Source organism: Saimiri boliviensis, chromosome 6 (assembly GCF_048565385.1).
Source record: "Saimiri boliviensis isolate mSaiBol1 chromosome 6, mSaiBol1.pri, whole genome shotgun sequence".
Classification (NCBI taxonomy): Eukaryota; Metazoa; Chordata; class Mammalia; order Primates; family Cebidae; genus Saimiri; species Saimiri boliviensis.
This window is the reverse complement of record NC_133454.1, coordinates 103,505,926-103,532,309: the sequence shown is the minus strand read 5'-3', so window position 1 is coordinate 103,532,309 and position 26,384 is coordinate 103,505,926. Positions and strand designations below refer to the sequence as shown.

Sequence of the window (26,384 nt, the reverse complement as noted above, 5' to 3'; positions counted from 1 at the left end):
AGGCACTGAGGCTACCAGCAGTACGTGGATGTATGCATGGTACTCTTGGAGGCAGGGGGTGGTGAAAGACGATGAGCAAGATGGGCAGACTCCCATTCAGAGAAAGTTGAACTTGACCATGTATGACAGTTCAGCTACCTTTCCCAGTGAAGGACATTTTCCTCATGTAGAAGACTCACTGCCCAAGGTGGGCAAGTCTAACCAGATGGCCCTTGATAGGGGAGTTGGAATGGTCCCCTTTAAGTGCCCACCTGAGCTCTGATGTTCCCTAAGATGTACACTGATGCCTCCTGTCCAGCATTGGAGTTAAATGATAGGGCCTCCAACAATGACAGCCTTCAGTGATACAGGCACAGAGTGACAAGTGCTGGCCCAGAGGCCCAAGGCCAAAGTGCCCATGCTTATTTTCCAAACTACCTCACTTGCCAGTAACAAATTTTCTGACATTTATTGGCATTGATTTTAAGAGCCAGAAACCACTTTTTTTTTTTTTAGATGGATTTTCATTCTGTCACCCAGGCTAGAGTAAAGTGGTACAATCTTGGCTCACTGCAATCTCTGTCTCCTGGGTTCAAGTGATTCTCCCGCCTCAGCCTCCTCAGTAGCTGGAATTACAGGCACGCACCACCAAACCCGGCTAAGTTTTATATTTTTAGTAGAGACAAGGTTTCACTGTGTTGGCCAGGCTGGTCTTGAGCTCCTGACCTCAAGTGATCCGTCCACCTCGGCCTCCCACAGTGCTGGGATTATAGGCGTGAGCCACCATGCCTGGTCTCAGAAACCACATGTTATGGACTCGAGTTTGTTCCTCCTTCCTACCCACTAGCCTTCCAAAGACAGAAAAATGCAAGTGGCTGAAGGGAAGACATCTGGGAAGGCTAGAAGGAAGCCTGACCTCCCCATACTATGTGCCTACTGTTGGCACAGACAACAGGGCTTAGGTAAGAAGTAAGAAGTGGCTCCCTGAACAGAATCGATTCAACTCAGGAGGGCTGCGAGGAAGGCCATGGATCTTCCTGATGGGCTCCTTCATCATCAGAAAATGCTCAGAAAATACCTTTAGCAGAAGGTGAAGAGCAAACAAAATAGCCTCATGTCTGTCTCTCCTAGTCTCCCGGGTGGTGATCGTGGCATCCTAACCTGCTAGCTTGGTTGTTCTCTGTGTCCTGTGTTGACCCCAAGGGGCAGACTTTCTCATGACATCTCTTCAGACAAGGCAGCTGAGGGTCAATGGTGGTGTATGGGTGGGAAGGATTGTGAGAGAAGGGGATGGAGGAGACAAAGGAACGGGGTAGGCCACAGATGGAAGAGGACAGAAGGGAAATGACACTGGCAGTAGTCTAGAGACAAAGCACACAGTAGGGGCTCAATAACTGTGTGCTACTCTTACCCGCCTAGTTGCCGTGTGATCATTAGCATCCTTCCACGTGAGGAAAAAGACAAAGGAAGCCATTTAAATTCTGCTGGCTTTCCCCATGACTTGTGGCTTACTTAAACCCTTGACTCTGCCTCTCAAGTCTTTTCATTGCATGTAGTCATTGAAGGTCCCTCGCCTGCTGCAACGATATTGCCTTGTTTCTTCTTGGACTTATTTAAACCTCCATTAGAGATTCATTTTTTTTTTTTTTTTTTTTTTGAGATGGAGTCTCACTCTGTCACCCAGGCTAGAGTGCAGTGGCGCGATCTTGACTCACTGCAACCTCCACCTCCTGGGTTCAAGTAATTCTGCTGCCTCAGCCTCCCAAGTAGCTGGGACTACAAGTGCCTGCCACCACACCCAGCTAATTTTTTGTATTTTTAGTAGAGACGGGATTTCACCGTGTTAGCCAGGATGGTCTTGATCTCTTTACCTTGTGATCTGCCTGCCTTGGCCTCCCAAAGTCCTGGGATTACAGGGCCTGAGCCACTGGGCCCGGCTGAGATTCATCTTTTCAAAAATTATTATTATAGAGGTTGCCCCCAACCCATTATAATCCAAATGCCTTTGAGTGGAAAAAATGTACTAATATAATCAGGAATGAGGAAAAGGGGCTGATATTTGGTGGGTACCATAATGTCTTTACATCTGTCTCCATTTAATCCTTAAGGTGCCCTATGTTGTATTTCCAGATGAGGAAACTGCGAGTCAGAAGGGTTGAGTCTCTTTCCTGATGCACAGCAGACCTTGTATGGCTAGGTCAGGGTACTTCACCTAACTCCACACAGCCTCCTAATTGGTACTAAGCAGTTCTAACAGTGGGGAGGAGGAGCAGAGAGGCCCAGGGTTGGAAAGGTTGGAGAAGACACACTTATTAGGGCCACCCAGTGGGCTATGGTTTGAGTATTTGTCCAGTCTAAAACTCATGTTGACGTTTAATTTCCACTGTAACAATAGTAAGAGGTGGAACCTTTAGAAGGTGATTATGCCGTGAGGGCTCCACCTGAGTGAGGTTGGCACACTATGAAAGGGCGAGTTCAGCCCCTTCTTGCCCTCTCTTTACCTTTGCCTTTTGCCTTCTGCTATGTCATGATGCAGAAAGAAGGCCCTTGTCAGATGCTAGTGTCTTGATCTTGGACTTTCCAACCTCCAGAACTCTGAGCAAACAAATTTCTGTTCTATATAAATTACTCGATCTCAGGTATTTTGTTATAGCAGCAAAAACTAAGACACACCTGATCCTGCATGCTGACCAGAGAAATTGTTTTGACCCATTGTTTTCTTCTCTCAGCATGAAAATAAAACAAATAGCCTCAATGAGGACAAATGGGATACAATCAAGGTCTTGGCCACTCTTAGAATTCAAGTCCTCCAGCCCCAGTGGGTCTGCCAGTGTGGGCCCTGGTCCTTCTTGGCATTTGTTTTCAAGCCTGTTGGATACGAGTCACTTCATGAAACATTCAAAACCCTGCCTACTTCTGACCTAAATGTTAGCAAATGGAATAGGAGGGCCGGGTCCTCCCAGATCACCCCATGCAGGTGCTCACATGCTCATACTTGCAAAGGAAAGCAGCGTGTCCTAATTCCAGGGCTGAAGTATGTCAGCAGGAGGGAGTTGGCTGAATTTTTTTTTTAAAAAAAGATGATACATTTGGATTAACTATATTGATGAAATCACGTAAGAGAAAACCCTATCCTGGGCTGGAGCTGGGAAAAAAAGGAGCAAATGAAGGGCTGTTCTCCAGTTCTGGGGCTCTGATCTCAGATGGCAGGAGAAGTGTGATCAAGAAAAAGAGAGTCTAAGAGGCAGGAGCTGTGGCTCTGAGCTCTGTAGTTATTCTACAGGACCTTGGGCAGGTGACTTTCTGAGCCTCAGCGACATCATATGTAAAATGGGGACAATAACCTATCCCTGTGGAAGCAAGAGTCTAAGTTCAATGCCTTTGAGTGTCCTTCCAGTTTTAAGACCTAGGGTAGAATTCTGCTGGGGATGAACGTTTGTATACAAATAAGCATGAGCATTTCTTTTAAGAGGAAAAGGAAACAGGAAGTGTAGAGGGTCCTGGGAAAGTGTGCCTCGCAGTTTGTAGCTAGGTCGGATCTGCTTCAAATTAGTTATGGTGGCACATTCTCAACGGCAAGAGGAGTTCTGGAAACTAGCTCTTGGTTGTGAGCTCTGTGGCTATGGGGTGCTCATTAGTGTGTAAGTGGTGGGGGCTAAGATGAGATGGGGTGCATGGGAGCCTGGCCATTCCCTAGTTAAGTAGTCTGTGGAGGAAAAGGAGAGAAAAAGAAAAAGGGGTATTTTTTTTCCTCTTTAGCAATGGTTTTTAAGCTTTCATAACTCTAGCAATTTTTCCATTTAAAACAAAACAAACCCCATAGTGACATTTAACGTGTTACAGTGTTTGCCAACTGCTGGAGGCCAGCCAACCTCGTTACTGCCCTCTAAGCCCTGGATGGTTTTCAACAGTCAGGCTTAGCTGCTCTGTAAATGTCACGGTGAAAAGCAAGATTCTGGAGCCCTGAAAATGCCGAGTCCTAGAGCACCAGATGGGTGGGACTGTTTAAAACCAGAACCTTCCCCTGGGTCCAAGAAGCCCTTTGTGTCAGGAGCCTTTGGCAGATATTTATGAGAGACCTCGCTGACACCTCAGAGTCTCTGAAGGAGGCAGGATGGAGTGATAAAGGGGAGCCAATACCAGGAAGAGGTAATAAATAACTGGGTCTGGCTATAGGCGGGAAAAGGAAAATCAAAATAAAGTGAAATCCAAGTAGACCTATGGCCCAATTCTCACATAAGAATCTGCTGGTGAGATCTTTTCTGAACTTACATGTGCTAATTGAGGAATATAGTTGAGATGGCATTTAGAAGGAAAACCTCAAAGAGCCTCCACCCTCCAGGACTGCTCTGAAGCTCCTAGCATTAGCATTCCTCTCTGGAGGGAATAGAGCATTTGTTCTCAAACTCCAGCATACACCAAAATCTCCCAGAAATTTATCTGAGGTGAGGCTAGAGAATTGGCACTTCTTACAAGTTCCCAGGTGATTCTGATGATGCAATCTTCAGGGACTCCCCCTTTCAGAAGCAGTGAACTAGAGATAGGGAAGAAAAACAGGGGTTTCTGATTGTGGGTATATGAGCGCTTCTACTTTTTTTTTTGAGTAACTGTTGACAGTTCATGCATCCATTCAAAAATAGATTGAAAGAATGCAAGATGGAAACAGCTAATACTTAGTAAGTGCCTATTAAGTGTTAGACATTGTTTTAAGCACTTTACATGGGCTTCTTTAAAAGTCACAGCAAATTGTGAAGCAGCTAATAGTATTATCACTGCTTTACAGTTGAGAAAACAGGTTCAGAAAGAAGTAACTTATCCCAGTTTAGTGGATATTAAATGGCTGAGCTGGGAATCAAATCCAGATGATCTGGATGTCCTTGGGTATCTCAGGTGTTCTAATCTGAGTTTTGCTGTTTTAAAAATGTAAGACACATACATGTGCACCTACACACACACATGTGCGTGTGCATACACACACACACACACACACACACACACATAACTGACTGACTTATCCTCCACTCATGTCTGGTGGAAAACAAAACTAATTCCTACATTAAGCTTTTCTTTTCATGTATGTGTGTGTGTATATATAAATATATATAATTGCACTTTAGGTTCTGGGGTACATATGCAGATCATGCAGGATTGTTGCATAGGTATCCACATGGAAAATGTGGTTTGCTGCTTCCATCCCCTCATCACCTATATCTGGCATTTCTCCCCATGTTATCCCTCTCCAACCTCCCTAATCCTCACTGTTCCTCCCCTATTCCCCTCCAACAGACCCCAGTGTGTGATGCTCCCCTCCCTGTGTCCATGTGTTCTCATTGTTCAACTCTCATTGCCTATGAGTGAGAACATGCAGTGTTTGATTTTCTGTTCTTGTGTCAGTTTGCTGAGAATGATCGTTTCCAGATTCATCCATGTCCCTACAAAGGACACAAACTCATCATTTCTTATGGCTGTGTAGTATTCCATGGTGTATACGTGCCACATTTTCCTTGTCTAGTCTATCATCGATGGGCATTTCGGTTGGTTCCAGGTCTTTGCTATTGTAAACAGTGCTGCATTGAACATACGTGTGCATGTGTCTTTATGATAGAATGATTTATAATCCTTTGGATATATACCCAGTAATGGGATTGCTAGGTCAAATGGAATTTCTATTTCTAGGTCCTTGAGGAATTGCCACACTGTCTTCCACAGTGGTTGAACTAATTTACACTCCCACCAACAGTGTAAAAGTGTTCCTATTTCTCCACATCCTCTCCAGCATCTGTTGTCTCCAGATTTTTTAATGATCTCCCTTCTAACTGGCATGAGATGGTATCTCAATGTGATTTTGATTTGCATTTCTCTGACCAGTGATGTTGAGCATATTTTCATGTTTGTTGACCTCATATATGTCTTTTTGAAAATGTCTGTTCATGTCCTTCACCCTCTTTTGAATGGGTTTGTTGGTGTTTTTTCTCGTAAATCTGTTTTAGTTCTTTGTAGATTCTGGATATTAGCCCTTTGTCAGATGGGTAGATTGCAAAATTTTTTTCCCATTCTGTTGGTTTCCAGTTCACTCTAATTATTGTTTCTTTTGCTGTGCAGTAGCTCTGGAGTTTAATTAGATCCCATTTGTCTATTTTGGCTTTTGTTGCCAATGCTTTTGGTGTTTTATTCATGAAGTCCTTGCCTATGCCTATGTCCTGAATGGTTCTGCCTGGATTTTCTTCTAGGGTTTTTATTGTGTTAGGTCTTATGTTTAAGTCTTTAATCCATCTAGAGTTAATTTTAGTGTAAGATGTCAGGAAGGGGTCCAGTTTCTGCTTTCTGCACATGGCTAGCTAGTTTTCCCAACACCATTTATTAAACAGGGAATCCTTTCCCATTGCCTGTTTTTGTCAAGTCTGTCAAAGATCAGATGGTTGTAGATGTGTGGCATTGCCTCTGAGGCTTCTGTTCTGTTCCAGTGGTCCATATCTCTGTTTTGGTACCAGTACCATGCTGTTTTGATTACTGTAGCCTTGTAATATAGTTTGAAGACAGGTAGTGTGATGCCTCCAGCATTGTTCTTTTTGCTTAGAATTGTCTTGGCTATTTGGGCTCTCTTTTGGCTCCATAAGAAGTTTAAGGTGGTTTTTTCCAGTGCTGTGAAGAAGGTCATAGGTGGCTTGATAGGGATAGTGTTGAATCTATAAATTACTTTGGGCAGTGTGGCTATTTTCACAATATTGATTCTTCCTAACCATGAGCATGGAATGTTTTTCCATCTGTTGGTGTCCTCTCATATTTCCTTTAGCAGTGGTTTGTAGTTCTCCTTGAAGAGGTTCTTTACATCTTTTGTTAGTTGTATTCCTAGGTATTTTCTTCTCTTTGTAGCAATTGTGAATGGCATTCTGCTCTTAATTTGGCTCTCTTTTAGTCTGTTATTGGTGTATAGGAATGGTTGTGATTTTTGCACATAGATTTTGTATCCTGAGACTTTGCTAAAGTTGCTTATCAGTTTAAGGAGATTCTTCGAGACATTAAGCTTTTCTTTGATGATTTTAGGGGCTTATGTTTAGCTTAGTCTTTTGCTTTGATTTCCTACTTCCACTGAATTCTCTTTTTTACATCTTATCTCCAGTCTACATCAACCTCACCATAGAATGTGGCCCCTTTTCCACTAAGTTCTTTCTCTCTCACCAAAGTGTCTCTGACTTAAGGTGGTATAATTGCAGATCAAGGCAGGATGGGGGTAGGGCTCTAATTCTGCACAGCAAAATCATTTTTTCATGTATCACAAAATAAATGTGTGTCCATAGAAAAGGGAAGGACAAAATTCAAGAGTAATAATATGAAAAAGAAGTTGTCTCCCCTTCACCTACTGTTGAATTTCAAGTGCTGTTTCACTGTTAATAATTTCAGGTAGCACAGAAATAAAATAAAGATTTAATGTTAGGCATTTCTTTTTTTAAAAAAATCTTTTAGTATTCCCCACTCCTGGGAATTTCCCCTGGGCCTCTTTGTTCTCCATCTTTGGATCTTTCCCCAGCTCTATGGGCACCCCTCTCCTTTTCATCCATAAAGTAATCTGGGCTCTCTGTGCCCCATTCCTCATCCTTCTAGGTCATACCCTGCAACCTGACTTTTTACCACCAAAATATCCAACTAGATGTTTACTAAACAAAAACCAATTGTATCTCTAGAGCTAATATGCTTTCAAATCTTAAACTCACAATCCATCCCGGTCCTTCCCTTTACACATACTGACCTCCCCACTCTCCTCTGCCCAGCTCATGCCATATGTAAATAAAACATAGCTTCAGTCCTCAAAGAGCTTATAGTCTAGTAATGGGGTCAAGAAATCCCAATGGAGCCTTCTAAGTGCAAAAGGAAGAGTGTGGATAAGGTGTAGTGGAGGAATAAAGGAGAGAATGCTCTGATCCCATTTTCACTTCAACTAAAAATGGTAGTATAATGAGAAGCTTCTTCTGGGTCATATAAGCCTTTTATATGAAAGAGCCTCGGTGGAGGACCTCTTGGTTGACAAGCACTCAGTACATGTTAGCAGTTATCTTCTCAACATGCTTGCATACAAGTATCACTCTCCTCATATTATGAATGAGAAATCTGAAGAGGACAGGCTAAGAAGTCTTTTCTGCTGGAGCCAGGATTGTCATCCAGGCTGGAATCCAACTTTACGCTCTTAGCCAGTATTTATATGGATCTCCTTTTCTTTTCTAACCCCATGTGGTTTTAGCCCTTGAATACCCAGAGCTGTGCCAGCCTTTCTCAGGTGTGGGGCCTCAAGTGACACCTCTGCCACACACTCTGCCCCTAAAGACAGTCCTTCAGCACCTTGCATCCTGAGAGGCAGGTGCTATGTTTTGTTTCCATCAATATTAAGTTGAACCATATGAAATTGCCAGTGTTTGACCTTTTTATTTCCAAATAAATGGCAGTTTCATATGATTCTACCCAATGCCAGACACCAGATGAATTGTGGGTGACCCAACTCCCTCGGCCCTGTTCTTCTCTGTGAACCAGGACTTCCAGACGATTTCACATTTCCCTGCTAGAGGATTTAGACTGAGAGATGAAGATGAGACAGAGTACCTTGGTGCTTGTCTTTTTTTCTAGTCAACCAGACCCAGTGACTCAGTGTGAAATAACTCAGTGAAGCGCCTCTCTTATTTTCGGTTCCTGGTGACCTCTAAAGCATAGCCATATCATTGTAGAAAACCCATGAAATGCAGGATCCGCTTTCATCTCCATCCCCTTCTTTCAGTCCTGACACACAGCATCCAGACCCAATGATGGCATCATATTCTAAGTTGTTTTTTTACCAAAGCTTGAAGCTCCTGAGGTCAACACGAAAGACCAGGGTTTCCTGAGTGGTCAGGGATGATTGTTAGGCAAAATGAAACTTTGCTTGTAGGAGGAACTTCCCACACATAAACCACAAATTCCCATGTCCTGCTTGGGGCTGTTAAACTTCCCCAGAGTTGGTCAGACATTCCCCTGGCAGCCTCAAGGATGTTCTGCCTTGCAGCATTTTCAGAAAGGGAGACCATGCAGCACAGCCATGACCTACCTCCTGGCTGGGCATTCTGGGAATCTTCCTTGTGGCAGAGAAGCCTGGCATGAGAGGGCTCTGATATTCTAGTTTAATCCAAATTAACAGCTTGCCGTTTAACAGATCCCCTTTAACCTCCCGCCTTCTCACTTAGAAACCTATCTTCGTAACCTTGCCTTTGACTCCTTCCCCTCTGTAGTGATGGAATACAGTCCCTCCACCAAAGGAAATGGCCTTTATCTCCACTCTGGACTTCCCTCCTCTCTGATCTTCCTAGGAACCTAACTTCATCAATTATTCCCTCTTCTCTCTATCTTCAGTTACTTCTTCTCCACCAACATCTTCTCATTACTTCTTCTCCACCAACATCTTCTCATGTTGATTTAAACATGTTCAAATATTCTACCTCTTAAAACAAAAATTTGATCTCCTTTCCATTTTTCTCAGCCATTTCCTCTCCTTCCTTTCTCCATCAGTCATCTTGTAAGCTAATTATAGGTAATGTCTCCATTTCTTCACCTTGCGTTCAATTTTTTGCTTATGGTGAGCTGGCTTTTATCACTGCCTCTGTATTGAAAATGCTCTTGCCAGCCCAATAGTAAGCTCTTTGTTGTTTAAATCAAAAGAACTTTCTTACCCTCATCTCACTTGATCCCCAGATAATAATTAGCATTGTTTGTCACACCCTTATTTTGGAAGCATACTTCCATTTACTTACAAAATGCCAAACTCTTCTAGTTTCCTTTCAGGTTTCCAGGCTCTTATCTTGCCCATTCATTAAATGTTGGTTGACCTCAGTTATCCAGCGTAGATCGTCTGCTTTTTTCACTCTGCCTTCTCTCCAAGGGTTAACTAAGCACCTCTATGGCATCCCCTCTATGGTATGAGTCCTATTATCACCTGCATCTCAGATGTGAGATGTGTCTCCTGACCATCAGTTTGTACTACCAGCCATATGGAGGGCATCTGCTTGTAACTGAGTCACATGCTTCACCCTCAACATGTCCAAGCCAAAGCCAGAATCTTTCCCACTCTACTCATCACGCTTCCTACATATGGTTACACTGTCTACTGGTTGCCCAAACCAGAAACCTGAGAGGAATGTTTGCCTCTTTTTTATTCCCTGTAACCAATCAATCTTCAAGTCCTATAATTTTGTCTCCTGAGTCTTGCTCAAATCCATCTTTCTCCAAACATACCATATCCTCACTAACTCTTTCAGGCTTTTTTAATGGGATTTCACTCTTTCAGGCTTTTTTTAGTTCATTCTTCACAATGGAACAAACATGATCTTTTCTTTCAATGGCTCTTCATTATACTTGGGATAAAGACTAACTCCTGAACTTGGCTGATAAGGCCATACATAATTGGTTAATTCTTACGTTCTGCATCTCTCACTATACTTGTTAGCCATCCTGAATTCATCTAAGTGTTCTTACCTCTTAGGTTTTATGCATATTATTTCTCTCATCTCTCTAGCTCATTTTCTTGGACACATCCTTAGGGCTTAACTCAAAACACTTCTACTTGAAGCTTTTTCTTATGACCCAAGTGTGACAAAGTGTTCTACCTACGTGACCCTGTAACACTCCGTACTTATTTCTGTTTGAACATTTATCTCACTCTAGTGGGGGTGATGGACAAATAAAGAGTACATGGGTTCTTGGGGAAAAGGGAGTGTGGGAAAGGTTTTTACTGCCTAGGCAATTGGCATAGTGCCCTCGCACACTCTAAGATGCTCATTAAACATCTGCTGAATGAATAAATTCACTAACAAAGAACTCAGAAAGCGTTAGAGTTGATGTTTTCTTTTTCTTTCTACTTAGCTATTAACAGATGTAAGAAAAGGAACACTTTCATGTTCATGTGCTCCCGTAACCTACAATGAGTACTTAAAGCATGTCTAGTGTTTCTTTTGTTTCACTTAATACAACCTCCTGAGAGGTTGGGATAAGGCTTATTCCTTATTTCATGCTTGGGTGAAAAGTGATTTTCTCCAGTGGGAGTCAGAAGCCCTGGGTTAGCATTCTCACCCTGGGTCCAGGGCCCTTTCCATCTTGATTTGGCATCAAAAAATAAATAAATAAATAAAAGCATCGATCTGCTTTTATTCTTTTTAAAAAAATATTTATCATTTATTTATTCATTCATTCACTTTTAAAACCAAGTCTTGCTCTGTCGCCCACCCTGCAGTACAGTGAAACAGCCTCAACTCACTGCAGCCTCTGCCTGCTGGGCTTAAATCATTCTCCTGCCTCAGCCTCCAAAGTAGCTGGAATTACAGGCATGCACCACCATGCCCAGATAATTTTTGTATTTTTAGTAGAGACTGGGTCTAGTAGAGACCAGGCTAGTCTCAAACTCCTGACCTCAAGTAATCTGCACACCTCAGCCTCCCAAAGTGTTGGAATTACAGGCGTGAGCCACTGTAATTTTCACTCTGCCTTCTCTCCAAGGGTTTTTATTGTTTTTAAATAAAAATATAATGAACTGGCCATTCTGTTTTTATTCTGTACAACTCTGTCTTCCATTCATTCCTGTCCTAATGGCTATTTCATTGGCAAGAGTTCTTTTTCAAATTCAGGGAGATCTGATGGCCTGGAAGAGATGTGGTGCCTGAAAAAAAAAAATGTGGGGAAAGCTTACTCAGAAATCCTGCTCCAAAAACTTGGTTGCTTCAGTGGCTGCTTCTGGAGAGGAAAGATTTGATACGAAAGGTTAAAGAAGCAGTAGTTTGTAAACCTACATCAACAATTTGAGTGGAAATGGATTTATCAAACTGAAAAAGTCATTAACCCTTTAGCATAGGAACAAAAGGAAAGTCAGTTTCTTGCATAATTCAACTTTCGCCTTAATTTTTTTTTTTCATTTTGGCACAGTAAATTGGGGTCTGGTGTTTACTTTCCTTTCACAGATATATGACTTAGGTTACATTCCAGGAGGGAATGAAAGTATAGTGGAGTAACTCCAAACTAGACCACAACCATATAACAGGCACATAGGTCAGCTAGTCAGTTGGGAGTTTTGCCATGGAGTTGTTGTACTATAAATAGGATTAATGTTTTCAGGGGGAGAGAGTAGCTTAACTGGCCATATTTGGATAAGCTACCTAGAAGCTGCCACAAATATATTTGAATTGACTTGATATAATTTATAATATTAAAATCATACATTATAGATTAAATAATTTTTTGAGTTCTTATTAAATGTCTGGAAACATGTAAGCACTTTGTTATCTTATTTAATCTTCACAACAACCTTATGTTTTGGAGATTTTTATTATTTTCATTTTATAAATGAGGCAACTAAGGCTCACAAATGTCAAGTATGATCAGGGTTGTCCCACAGGTAAGGGACATAGCTAGCATTTGAATCCAGATCAGGCTGCCTCTAACGTCTATGCTTTTTCTTAACTACTATCATGCATTCCTTCCTAAACCCACATACTGGGCTTCTTAGCAATCTATTCCAAGTGCCGGATTTCGTGGATAACCTCCAAGACCCAGGCTTCATTCAGGTGTAGACCGATCACCCTGAGGCAGATTCTCCAAAGCAGAAGAGACGCAAAAGCATTCTCAGATGGAAAGATGCCCACGAGAGTTAAACTCCAGCTCTAAGCACATTTTTTCCTACACATTTTCTTTCTAGTTGAAATTAGAAAGAAAGACCACCAGCTTATACTTTGCAAACAACTGGCCTTGAAAGGGAGCCAGGCCAGACTCTTCCTACTGCAGTGTCCTTTTTAGTCTCCAATAAGAAATAGATTTGATAATAGCAACTAGAATTTATTTTGAGTCTTTGTTCCTAGAACAAATTGAGGTTTCTTCTTTGCCTGGAATGAGTATTATTTGAATTGAAAGCTAGATGCTAGGACTCTCTTGGTAGCATCTTTACGTCTACTCCTTCATTTTAAACTTTTTAAAAACATTTTTTTGTGGTTTTCCAGCATCCTTCCTTTTAAGACTTTGAATATCTGGTAAACATGGCCAAAAGGATTCTTCACACTGATTTGGCTTGAACTTATAATTGAGAGGACAAAACTTACTCTTAAGAATTTAATTAACTTTCCTGGCACTGAATTTCTAAGAGAAAGAGTTATTAACCATCATATTTTTCAAGTCAAAACTTGCAACACAAGATTGGGAAAAAGATTTTCTTAATATTCCCTGCTTCCTGAAACACTCTGGAAGATTTAAATTTTTTAGGTTAATAGAACAAGATAAAGTATCTTGGTTTTTTTCAGGACATGCAGTTATAACACATTTTGGTCAATGAGAAAATTACGGCTGGATTTCTTATCTAACAGCTGTGTCTGTGTGTGAGGGAAGGGGGTGCAGGGAGAAAGGAAGAGTTAGTTTCCATTCTTACAAAAAGAATACATTTTCTACTATGAGAAAGTTCACAAGTGGTTAGTCTTTCCAATAAAACTACTAAGTAAGATAAGCAGAGATAGAGTCTTCAAAAACAGAACAGTTTAAATCAGGAGAGATTTCTGGACTCAGCTGGGTGTGTCTGGAGCCTGTGTACCAATTCTGATTTGGACAGATTATTTTTCTTTAATCCTTTCTTTCCTCCTCCTCCTCCTTTTCCTTTGCCACTGGTTATTGATGTTTACCATTTGCCAGACATTTTGCTAAGCACTTTACATACATTAACTCATTGAATTTTCACACAGTCTATGAGAGAAGTATAAGCACCATCTTCGAGTGACAAACAAGGAAGTCAAGGCTCATGAAGGTTAAGTAACTTGACCCAGATCAGGCAGAGATAAAAAGTAGAGCCGGAACTCAACCCTATGCCTCTGTGACTATATACATTGACTTCTCAACTACCACATAATACTGCTTCCTCACTGAATCTTTTCTGTTCTTTGTCCCCAGGGACAGGATGAGAACTTCAGTCAATGTTGTCGGTGACTCATTTGGGGCTGGGATAGTCTATCACCTCTCCAAGTCTGAGCTGGATACCATTGACTCCCAGCATCGAGTGCATGAAGATATTGAAATGACCAAGACTCAATCCATTTATGATGACATGAAGAACCATAGGGAAAGCAACTCTAATCAATGTGTCTATGCCGCACACAACTCTGTCATAGTAGATGAGTGCAAGGTACATTTCCCATTCATGGATATTGAGACCTGTATATAGTAGTGCATGCTCAATTTCTTAAAAAACAAACAAACAAACAAAACCGTAATGCCCTGCATGTATTATTGTCACATTTATTTTCCTAAAGAATCATGTAACCCAAGCTTCTGTGAGTCCCAGATCATCTAATTCTGTGTCTAACTTGGCAGGAAATCAACAAGTCTGACAGTGAAAGAGTCAATCAGTTGCTTATTTTATCCATGTGATGCACAACAACCATTCTGACTTCCCCATTCACCCCATTTGACTAATTTGACCAGTTACCTTGAATATTTTGCCCAAGAATTTGTGGGTTAGTAGAGCTTTGCTGATTTTGAAATATTTGATTCCTCAGATGAAGCATCAAGAGAAGTCCCAAGCATCATCTGATGAACCTAGCACAGATATTCCTCCTTGGTATATATCGCATATCGGTCAAAAATATGCCCACATAACTTTACACAACTATTTTTTTCTTAATTGTTTTTGTGGGAAAGGTGAATTTTGACCTGAGATTACCTTGCTCCAAAAGTGATTAAACAATTTCAAGTAAAGAACAGCTATCCTTCAGGACCATTATCCAGACATGTCATTTTAAAAACATTACATCTCATACACTGTCTGGCCGCGCCATCTTTCTGCAGCATGGATGTTCTGGGCTCTCCTCCAAGCTGTTGGGTGCTAACTCTTCAAGCCTGATGAGCTTTGTCTAACCTTCATTGTAACTAATCTGACATTGTCAAAGTCAGAGTGTCATGACCAGAGTAAAGCAAACTTGGAGAAACCCTGGCAGGTGAGCAGAATTAAGTCTAGGGGTTGGTTTGCTAAAATGATTTCACACAGCAGCTGAGGATAGTCTGAACCCAGCCAGAGATCTCTGGTACCTTTTTGACTTCTGTTGACAAGGTCACATTTAATGACTAATTTCTTCCTATATTATTTCCGGGTCATTACAAATATATATCATACCATGGCTCTTGCTGGGCAGCTAAGGGTATCACAGAAGCAATTCTCTTTGCTGGATTGTAACATAGGTCCAGAATTCTAGTGGACTAGCACACACTTCTGCTTGTCCTCTCTATGTAGGATACATACGTGGAAGAACAAGGACTCTGATAGAAATTAGGTAGGAAAATTTGTATCAGGAGCAATTGCATAAGTATATCATGCAAGAGGCAATTGCATAAGTATATTAATTCCCTCAGTGAAAATGATTCAAATTATTAGAAATTCAGATGTACCGGATTATGTAAAGGACATAATCCATTCTCCTGGAAAGCTAGTATTTCCCACATCTGAGTGAAGTGCTGGATTATTCCCCATCAAAATGTTAGTTTAAATCCACAAGGGTCAATAATTTTGTGAATGGCTCTATGTTCTATTACATTTAAGTACTTATTGTGTGCCTTGTAAGTTTGGTTGAGTGCCCCTGTCTCATTCCTATAAGATCCTATATTTTGATTATTCATCAAGTATCTATTGAATGTCTATTATCTATAAAGCCATAAATTAGGCACTAGAGGACAACAAAAAGAATATACAGTGTTGTAATGGTGATAAGACTTGAACTCAAATTATTGCATGAATGAGGAAAATTATGTATAACAAAAAAATCACAATTTTTAAAAATTTCATAATTATATTTGAGAAGAATCCTAGTGGTTAATTGCATATGGCCCTTTTGGAGTTTCTCAGGAGGCTTCTTAATATTTTGTAGGATGCTTTTTGAAAAAGAAGGTGTGTGGGCATGGAGATATCTTTAGATTTCAGACATCCTGTATTTGTTTTTGAAGGACATCAAGCACATCAGAATAAATTTGCTTCATTTTTTAAAGCAAAATATTTCAAGCCCTATAGGGAAATGTTTATGAATTATCCACATCAGTAGAAAGTAAGGTCTTAGGGGTAAGGCTTTGTCCCCAGTTATACTACTGTGACCCAGCACCTAAAACAGTGTCTGGCATGTTGTAGGGGGCTCAATAAATATTTGTTGAATGTATCATTTTAGCATCTTTAGTCCTTGCTGTATTTCAGATAACCTTTTTGCTGGACAGTTCCATGGAGATAGTGGCTCAGTCTCTATAGCTAGCCAGCCGACCACCTGCAAACTCATTGATTAATTAACATTTAGGTGGACAATGGTCAAACTGAGCACGTCTTGAAGATGATGAATATAGCTCTATTGGTTTATCGACTAGTTCAGCTGTTTACATTTTTAATGAAATGGTTGGGTTCAGCTCAGTGAAAGTTATTTGATCCTCAGCCTTCACTAGGTAAAGCAAGTTGATTCTTCTCACTCTAAATCAGTTAATTGTGTTGACGATGATGTGCGAAGGAGGCACTCAGAGCCATGGAGATGAATTTACACTCTTTCTGAGGATATCTGGGTCACATCTATTTATTCCTTTGAACTTCCTTATGGTTAATTCTGTCTCTCTCTTTCCCACTTTTTAAAAACTGAGATGTCAGTGCGTGCCAATGCCTTCCCCTTTTTCTTTTCTATTACCCAAGTATTTGGAGCAGAGAGGAGTGGGTTGGGTTGGGTTGGGGAATGGAGTCCTAGCTTTCTTTAGCCCAGCCAAGAAAGCAAATGACAAAAAAGCTGCTGTCCCAGATACTTTTGAAACATAGGCCTCAGTATTTACAAAAAAACAAACAAAAAAACAAAAAAACACCTCTCACCAAGCGCTGTCTGGCTCTTCCAAAGGCACCACACTATGATTGATAATTTTGTACCACTATTGATGTGGTTCATCACTGAGAGCCAAATAGGCACATTCAAGGTCATAGTGAACAGGCAACTTTCTCCAGGCAGACATTCTGTCCCTGGCAGTCTTTCTTGACAGTTCTCTGAAAGGGAAACAAATTTGCTGCAGCTCTGGTCAAAATTTTAACCATTTCAAACATTGTTATGTCTTGTTGGTCTGTGTATTCAAACTCTTGCCTGGTAATAGTAGTTTGAAGTTACACAATAGTTTTTCAAGTTTAATCAGAATAACTGCATGTGAAACAGTCATTGCTAATTGCATGATCTGTTTTTCTGAAAAAAAAAAAATAGGGGGGCTAATGGGGATTGGATAAATGGTTTTTATTTTGCTTTTCTTGATTCGTTGAAGGGCACTGGGTTTTCTGTTCCTAGCATGTTGTGTGTGGTCATGATGCATGCATTTCACTTCCACTTGGGTAAGAAGAAAGATTTTTTTCAAACATTGCTGTGTTTGTCATGTCTCCATATTCTAATGCTTTCATAAATCCAGTCTCTCCACTATGTGGAATATCAGTCGTGGGTTTAAGTTTGCACATGACGTTGAGGACAGTCAGACAGAAGGTAAGCTAGGAAAACTACTTAGAAGTGGAGGGGAAAACCTCCTATTCTGCATGAAGGTTCAGTTCACTTTGAGCCGGGAAGCGTAATATAGATGGTCTGATAATTATATCTGATTATTAAATAACTGCATTTAAGTCATTTAGATAAACATTGCCATTGATCTCAGACTTTTAATTCCCCCTACTTTTCTCTTTAATTTTTAAGGCTGGGATAGCTTATTTGGCACAGCTGAAACGTCATGATTTCTGATTTAAAAATTGGACATGTATGCCCACCTACCTGGTGCCATTGCAACTGAACCTTTCACATGCATGAGTAGAACTAGATGCCTAGTTCTGGATTTCTTCCTCTGTGGTTGTATGGAGTAGCACATGGGCACTATATTTTAAGGACTGTGTTACTGTGTGATGGATCACTGGGTAGTTATACACCCTACAACGTTAAAAACATAGAAGTTATTCCCCAAATTGCAAAGCAGCTTTAATATGTTCCTACTCCCAAGGCAAATATGGATTTTAAAAATTCTCAGATCACTGTTGAAACCCAAGACAGATTCAAATTCAATTTTGAAAGAACTCTGTTTAAAACTAATATTTCAGTCATGTAGTATCACCTCGGATTTGGTGCTTCTCCACATAACGCACAGGGCTTTTTTCTGGTTCGTGGCCTGTAAGCTGGATGTTGATGATAATTATTTTCAGGTAACTCTGGCAGCCAATGGAAAGTCAGCCGACTGCAGTGTTGAGGAAGAACCTTGGAAACGTGAGAAATAAGGATATGAGTCTCAGCAAATTCTTGAATAAACTCCCCAGCGTATCCTATGGTAAATGATGATATAAACAAGCTTTCTTTAAAAAGGAAAAAAATGCATCTATTTCTATGTTTACTTAATCTGTTAGCCGAGGCTTAGAGGAGCTCTTGTGAGTCAGTGATGACAGGCACGGTGCTGTGTCTTTGCCAAATAATGCTTTATAACCGTCTAATTTTCTCACTTGTATTATTATTTGGATGGATGCTGCTGGAGGAATCAGTTTGAATTGAAGACACGTTCTTGCCAGCTTCCCTGTTCTCCCAAGATGCAGAAATATGGATGCTCTTTTCCCAGGGGACATGCGTAAAGCAGTGTGGTACACTCCAGGGACTTGGGAAAATGAGCAAACACACAGTGTGTTATTCCTTAAAGTGTTCTCCATGCCTCACCTTGTTATGCACAAGAGATTCTGTTAAAAAGCCTCTAGAAGTAACTCCCCTTAAAATGTCTGGTAGAGTTTGGACATAGGTTGATTAAAAGCAGTCGCCTGTCATGGGGAATTTTGACAATTTATCTTCCATATACTCTTTAAGTAAAATGTTTCAGAGTATTTTAGAGGAAGCCATGCTCGTAAAGGCAGCTGATTAAAGAACCTACTATGTCTCTGCCTTACCCTATGTAATCTGTGAGAACAATGATTTAAATTTCAAGGTATGTTTCATAATGCTTTCTAAATTTGATAATTGATTAGGAAGTATTTTATATGTAATCACTGAACATATTGACAAAATTAAGAGAGCACAGTCAACATAAAGTTTAGTCAGAGTTAAATATTCAAATTTATTTATATTTGGTTTGCCTTCACCTGGTACAGTAAAATCAAGTGAGATTATTTGGTCTATGTTTTGCTTTGCTTTGCTTAACCAAAAAGATTATTTTTTGAGTTTCTAATGAAAAAGATATTTTTAATCTGCAAGTGATTTCAGTCATCATCTCCTCATCCTGGAAAGCCTGATCATTTTACTGTCCTCACACATGGAAGACACTTGTGTTGGCTGTGCCTCTTTTAATGTCATCTCTTGATGAAACAAAAACACGTATTTATCTAATATGTAGAAAGGTTTTTGTTATGTTCTATCAAAGCACATAAAACCAGGTATAGGACACAGTTGGAAGCAGAGTCAGTCTTCCTCCTCAATCTTCTCAGTGGAAAGGAACAAAAAACAAATATCTGTGCAAAGCCCTATAAAAGTGACATTCCTGTGGCAGAGTCCAGGCAGCCTTGAACCATGATGTGGCAACAAAGGATGGCTCTGTATCACTTCGCAGATGGAACCTTGTTTAAGACTGTGAAGTTTTAAAGGATAAATAATGTAATTGGTGTAACACAGTGCCTTTCATGCAGTAGACAGCAAACAAATCCTTAATAATTGGTTATACAAGCTAAATTTTTAATGTCTCTACTATCCTTTTTTATTGAATGGCGCACAGTATCTTCCTAAGGTTGCTGGGTTTGGGAGTAAGCTTAGGACTTAAATCATTGAGAAATAAAGCATATTTGACTCTAAGAAGTATGTAGAACCTTGTTTATAGGGAGAGAGTAGGGTGTATTATATGAGACCAGCAGAGGGATGCTGAGATATTCATGGTTTATAGAACCCAAATTCTCTGAGATGAGAGTGTTTATGGACCTCACATGCCCTTTCTTATCTATTCCTTGTGACTTCTCTCTTCTAAATCAGATACCTTTGAAACATACAAGAGACATGAGATTCCAGTTGTTTTTGTCTCCTAAACCCTAGTTATTTTTGAATAAGGATCACTGCTGAACAGTATTAGGCAACTTTTCATTTTTGCTTTTTAAATGACATTGGTCTTTTTTATCAGTAGACAGGCAGTTAACAGGATGGTCAAGGGTTATGCTCAAGTGTAGTAGCAGAAAACGCATTCTTTACAGCAAACGCTGTAGACCAAGGGGACAGTTCCTGGGTTTAGCTGTGAAACTGTTTAGGGTTTTCTTTAAGTGGTGCTCCCAAGAATTTTTTATGGTAAGTTGGAGGCTCTAGGCAAAGTGTCTAGGAGCTCGTTGTTTGGGCTGTGGAAGGCCAGCTTTGGTATTTATACATGGGCATGTTTCTCAAAGGAGTGGTCACAGGATTGTCTTCTCAAAACTCTGCTTGAAAAGCTTTCTGGTGTGTTTTGTCTCCCACTTTTTCCTAGCTATCCTATTAGCATGTAAATCTATCAGCACATGTGTTTAGAGGAAACAAGGTACACAACTTCACAAAGCAAGTTTTTCTGGTTTGAGACTTAGCATATGCAGGAAGTCTCATGAGAATATACTTAGAAAATCACATTCATCTGGAAATTCAATAAGTCATATTAATAAACAGTTTCGTGAACTCAGGACTAGCCTGAAAATCCAAGATGTCTGTAGAGTTGGCATATGTCTATGTCCTCTGTTTTTTTTTTTTCTTTTAGACCTCATTTATTTCTCCCATGCCATGCCCATTTGGGATTTTCTTTGCCCAGCATATGTGCCATAAACAGAATAAATGGATCCAGGTTATACCTCTAATAACCTTTATCTAAATAGAATACATTTAACCTGTCAATTGTGTGTATAGATTTTTCCTAATTGGTTCAACATAGATATGAATGCTTGTAATAGTCTGTTACTGTTTAATAATGCATAAATGTTATATTTATATACAGTTTTAGCAGGCCAGAAACATACATACACTGCATCCTGTAAGGTCTGTAAATCAGGGCTTTGGCAATGCCATTTTGTTATAGACTCATTCACTTTTTTTTAGAAATCAGGATCATTTCAAGAGAAAGTCAACTAAATAGACTTTAATCCTTCTCTTTCTCATACTTGTCCTTTGAGAAACCCAAGTGGAATCATCACTTAATTCTTTACTGAAATTCAATGAATCAAATCCAATCAGTGAGAAGAATAGCTTATCTTGCAGGGTAATGCTTTACCTTAGATCTTTGGGGACATGCTTTCCATACAAAGAGCATCAGAAAATCAGGGCAACTATCTAGATCCCACAGATCTTCAACATAGGACTCTACATGATGAGATCTGAAATACATAGCTATCAGATTCAGTTTTTACTTCCTACTGAGGGTAGACACAAACCTCGCCTGCTGCGAGCAGACGTTACCATACCCTGTAAAAGACAAATAGTTCTTTCTCCTCTCAAACCACTGGTCAGCCTGGATATTCATGAAAGCTGAAAGAAGGGGTACCAAAAAATGCCTAGATCCTGGATTTAGGCCCATGGCATATGAGAAAGGCTTAAGGAAAATTCAGATCATGGGGAGATTCCTGGTAGGTGATGCCAGGCATCCAATGACCTGTTGATTAGAGAGTCTCTGGTCATTTCCACTTGTGCATGGAGAAATATGTCCTTTGCAGATGTATCTAGTCAAGAAGGTCTTTTGGAGTAAAGTGTTTGGGAATCTCATTTACTGGGTCTTCCAAAGGAAACCCAGTTCTGCCATGTTTTTGCAAATACTGCACATCCCTTTGCTCTCAGCAACAAAGGTTATGTTATCGTTTTTTACTTTTGTTGGAATCAAAGCTTCAGCTACCTGTGCAATATTCATGGAATGCAGCATTAAATCCAAGTAGTTATAACCATGCTCAGAGAGAATTCTCCATAGTTCTAACTCCTGAAAAACAAGTCTCATCAGCTCTCACCTGGTTTGATGATAAAAGTGCACAGCAGTTACACCCCAGTGGAAGTGGTTCTTCTCACTTAGCTTCTCTCTAATTCTTAGGGTTCCCCAGTTGTCTGAGCTGCTGGTTTGCTTTACTTATTCTCTAACCAAACTCATTCCACACCAAGAAAAAGGAGCAAATAAAATTTTCAGTTATTGTCATACTTGCTCTCCGAATAAGAATGCTAGACTCTGGGTGCATTAGAAGACTAAGTTAAAGCAAACAGCCTGAAAGAATTCTGGAATGAGAGTTTTGGAAGTCTAATTGTCAAAGAAGATAAATGGTCTCAGTATCTGTAGTAATTTCTGGTTAAGCCTGGAAGGATCACTGAGTGCCAATCCAGGCAGGTGGCACTAGAGGCAGACTGTTCTCCAAGCATAGAGTGAGTTTCCAGCTGCTCATGAAACATTTGCTTATGATTTTCCCTAAAAAAAAAACCCGAATTTTCTCCTTCTCCTCCTCATTTCCTATCATTCCACTTATTGTTGCTGCCTTACTACCAGTCAGCTTAGTAACCATCACACAAGTTAGTGTGAGGCTTGGTTTTAGAATAGATAACAGACTTTTGATTAAATTGTATCCAACTTCATAGCATAACACAGCTAATTCAGGCAGTGACATAGAGATAAGAAACAACATGGTTTGGTAGAGGGAACATTTGATTTAGACTCTGCCCATTTTTAGCTGTATGACTTACACAAGTCACTTTATGTCCAAGCCTCATTTTCTCCCATATGAAAAGCGAAGGGATTTGATTAAGTGATTAAAATCCCCTTCCAGCCCTGTGAGCCCAATGTTTTATGATCTTGGCTTTGTTTCCTTCTTAAGAGGCTTCCCACTCTAAAATGTGGCCTATTTACATTTTAAGTAGAAGAAGCCCACAATAATGAATAATCAGTTTAGATTTTTCTCATCCCCTTTGGGAGAAATTAAATTCAAGCCTCTATCCATTTGATGTTTTACAACAAGCTTGGAAGGTAGCCATGTTCATTCACAGTTTGACGTTTTGAGACACCAATAAATATTTTTTAATAAAAGTTCCCTTTACCTAAACTCATCTTCCTAATAAAAGCAGTGATTTGGCTCAGGGAAAAATGCTTCCAGAGTCACCATAAGAGGACTGGATGAACCTATAGCCTCACTCAAGCTATTGTATTATTCCTGCTGTAGCAACAGAGCCCACTCTTGAATACCCAAAACACATTTTTCTCCAACAATCCTAATTGCCAAGCCAGTATGGGGATTTGAGAGCCTTTGGCAAATAACCTTGAACACTTACGAAATTTGGTGCAAGACTTACACAATCACAACTATTTGTAAATATCTTCCCTTCTCTGCCAGTATGTAGATATGCACATCCATTCACAAGTAAGCCCACAGATTCATTTTCACATTTTCTTCTTGGTTTGTCTTTTTCATGGGCATCACATTGCAGGACAAGACACTCTAACTTAGAAGAATGGAATTTTCTGACTATCATTGCCCTCTTCAAGGTCTGATGGGTTTTGATGGTGGGCGGGATACCATGCATGCTCTGCAAGGTGCATGCCACCAGCCATGATCTTTAAACAACTTCTTGCATTTTCCGGGACTGCTGCAATGGGCCATGGCTGGCACCTTTGCTCTTTGTCCAAACTTCTGCTAAGTAGACTAGAGTTGGTATTTATTGTGTTGTGAACTCCTTTATTGCTAGAGAAGACGTTAACTCTTCAGTATTTGCAGGGGCAAGATGTAAAGCTAGGACTAAAAGGATTGAGTTTTGTTTGTTGGCTGTTTTTTTTTCCCCCATTAGTGCAAAAAACCTGATGCAAAGACAGCAAGATGAGCATAATTTCTTCACTGACCCAGATAAGAACCTGCAGAAAGTGAGAGATACCCCTAAGCCCCCATTTCATTTATCCTAAACCATATCAATTTTCTGTGTCCAGTCCTGCTTCACTTTCCAACCTCCAGGCCAAATATTCATTGCGCTATTTTACAAAGTCCTTCTGGTTTTTACACAGGGCCCTTTTGTGCTGAGAATAAAACCTGCTGTTGGAACAGACCTCACTGCTTTGTAGAGTCAGCATTTGACTTAGAGAATGGGTAGCAACAGGTCCTCGGTTCCTCTGGAGACACCCCCAATCCTTAGGTGAGTGTTAGAACCAGACAACTGACTGTTACCTTTGTCATCATCTCCTGTGGAGGTGGAGATGACGCAGTCAGCCTCACTCCTTCTGGGGCATTATTTCTTCTCATGGCAACCATTTTGCCTGCCTGGAAACAGCCTGTTGCCTTTGGTGGGGGGCAAATACACACACTAGCCAAGGAAGTTGGTCCAGCACATCTCTGAGGTTTCTCCCCCATGGACCCATGGAGCGAATTCCCTGAGATACATGATCAGAAAGTTGGCTGTCTGGTGGTTTAAGAGTTCCTTTCCTTATAGAAACTCATCCTTTGGCATCTACATTTTTCTACAAATCACCTTAACTCCCTCCCTTCGTCCTTCTCTTGGAAAAACCTCAGCATTGCATCTCCATGTTGCACAACACAGATCAGATTATCTGGTCACTATAGAGATTTGTATATAAAAAAACTACTTTTTTGAGGATTTTTGTATATTGTTTTTCTATTTGTTTTCTACAGCTTGAGGAGAGAGCTGGCAAACTGTGAATCTAACTTGATCTTGTTGCCAGCAGATATATTTTGGCTTCCTGGTAAGAGTCTGTGTTACCAGGGATAATATATTGCCCTCTGATCAGTATTGCACCCTAAAACCACAAATTCCTCCAGCCCAGTCTTACATTTTTTTAAACAAATCCCCTAGCTTGTTTGCTATTATTTATAAAGAGCATTAGAAAATGTATTTATAGACCTGGATATTATATGTTTAATATTAATTTATCCTTTAATAATGTTATAGGTTTGTAACTATTCATCAGAAATTATGAAGAACTCAGTGTAGACTGAATTAATCTATTTAGTATCTGTAATTTTGCAGACATATTTTCTTACGGTATTTTCTATATAACCAGACATGTAGAATGATGACTAATTAGAGCACAAGAAGTTTCTTCAGCAATTTAGAGCTATCCATTGTTTCCTGACTATATAGTCACATTTGACAAATTTAAGAACCCAGTCCTTAGTGATGCAATAAACAAAATGAACCACTAAGAACAAGGAATTGCTTAAATCCCTTAGCTGGTTAGGATCTGCATCTAAACAATTCATCTTTTTAACTCAAGGAATGGTGCTAATTTTTAAAATTTTTGACACCAGGCCTTGTTTTTCCAGCTGAGCATTCTAATTTTGCTTTTCTCTAAGCCTATCAAAGACAAGGTGTTAATAGTAGGACCATTTCTAGATCAGAATGTTTCATACCTTCCTAAATGTTTATGTGAAAACTGGCTTAGGAAAACTTTGAGTAGCAGAGACTAAGGGTGAGTGCTAGAGATGAAATCAGGACAGATTTGTTGCAGTTGATTCTTGCTAGAAAATTGGTAGTAAATGTCACATTGTTATGTGAATTGAGCACATATTTTTAAAGAGAGTTTAAAAATTCTTTAGAACCAGCGATGAGGCAATACTGTATCACTGGGGGCTGGAAATGGGGGCTTAGAATCATACTGAAATTGTTTAGAAGCAGCCCAGGTAGTTTCTGTTCTCAGGTGAATAACAGATGATGTAACTTCCCCGAAAGTTAAAACAATAGCCACTGCAAAGACCAGGTGTCTTCCTTCCACCAAATGTACTTTCTGAGATGGTGGTAGGGCTAGTATTTTTATCATGGTTTAAACAGTAGTCAGTTACATAGAAAGTGTATTGGCATGTATCTGAATCTGCTCTTCATTAAACAAACAGATTAGATGTACCCTCAACTGGCAATAATTGTATCTATTTTCAAGCACAGCTAGCTGTCAAAGCATGAAGCTCTTGTGTGTACACACTGACATTTGGTTCACGCATGAAGAACAGTGCCTATGCACTTTGTGTAGCTATAATGTAGGGATCTAGGTGTAATTTCAGTGAAATGGTGTATAGATGTATTGTAATTTAATGTATATGTTATTTTTTGGCTATTCATCTAAATGCAGTAGACATGTTGATCGGTGTTTTGCAAACCCTTCTTTTCCTACTTAGATAACTAGCCGTGAAGCATTTCTCCTCCTTCTCAGTGTGGTTTGGGGATATATATGAGTGAAGAATTTATCTATAAATCCTTTGTACTGATGATTGTTTGAAAGTCTGTGTGTGTCCAGCACCTTTGTAAATATACAATTCAGAGCAGGGATGGGCTGGGTGTATGTCCTGGTTCTTAGTGAAAGGTCATCTCATGTCTGTATAATACATGGTGAATGCAACTGTGGAACTTTTGATTACCTAGGCTTAGGTAGGTTTAGAATGAGAACATTCATCTACAGTCCTCCTT

At 40.1% G+C, this 26,384-nt stretch overlaps 1 protein-coding gene across 4 annotated transcripts in view; it reads left to right on the top strand.

Moving 5' to 3' along the window:
* SLC1A2 (solute carrier family 1 member 2) overlaps positions 1-23,341 on the top strand; it is a 165,427-nt gene extending 142,086 nt beyond the window's left edge. For 3 of the 4 annotated variants that reach the window (XM_074401308.1, XM_003919988.4, XM_010333413.3), the window contains exons 10-11: positions 13,912-14,143; positions 18,191-23,341. In XM_074401308.1, coding sequence (XP_074257409.1) covers positions 13,912-14,143; positions 18,191-18,262 — 304 coding nt within the window. In that variant the 3' untranslated portion in view covers positions 18,263-23,341. The other variant, XM_074401307.1, reaches the window with a different exon arrangement.
* Positions 23,342-26,384: the final 3,043 nt, after the last annotated feature.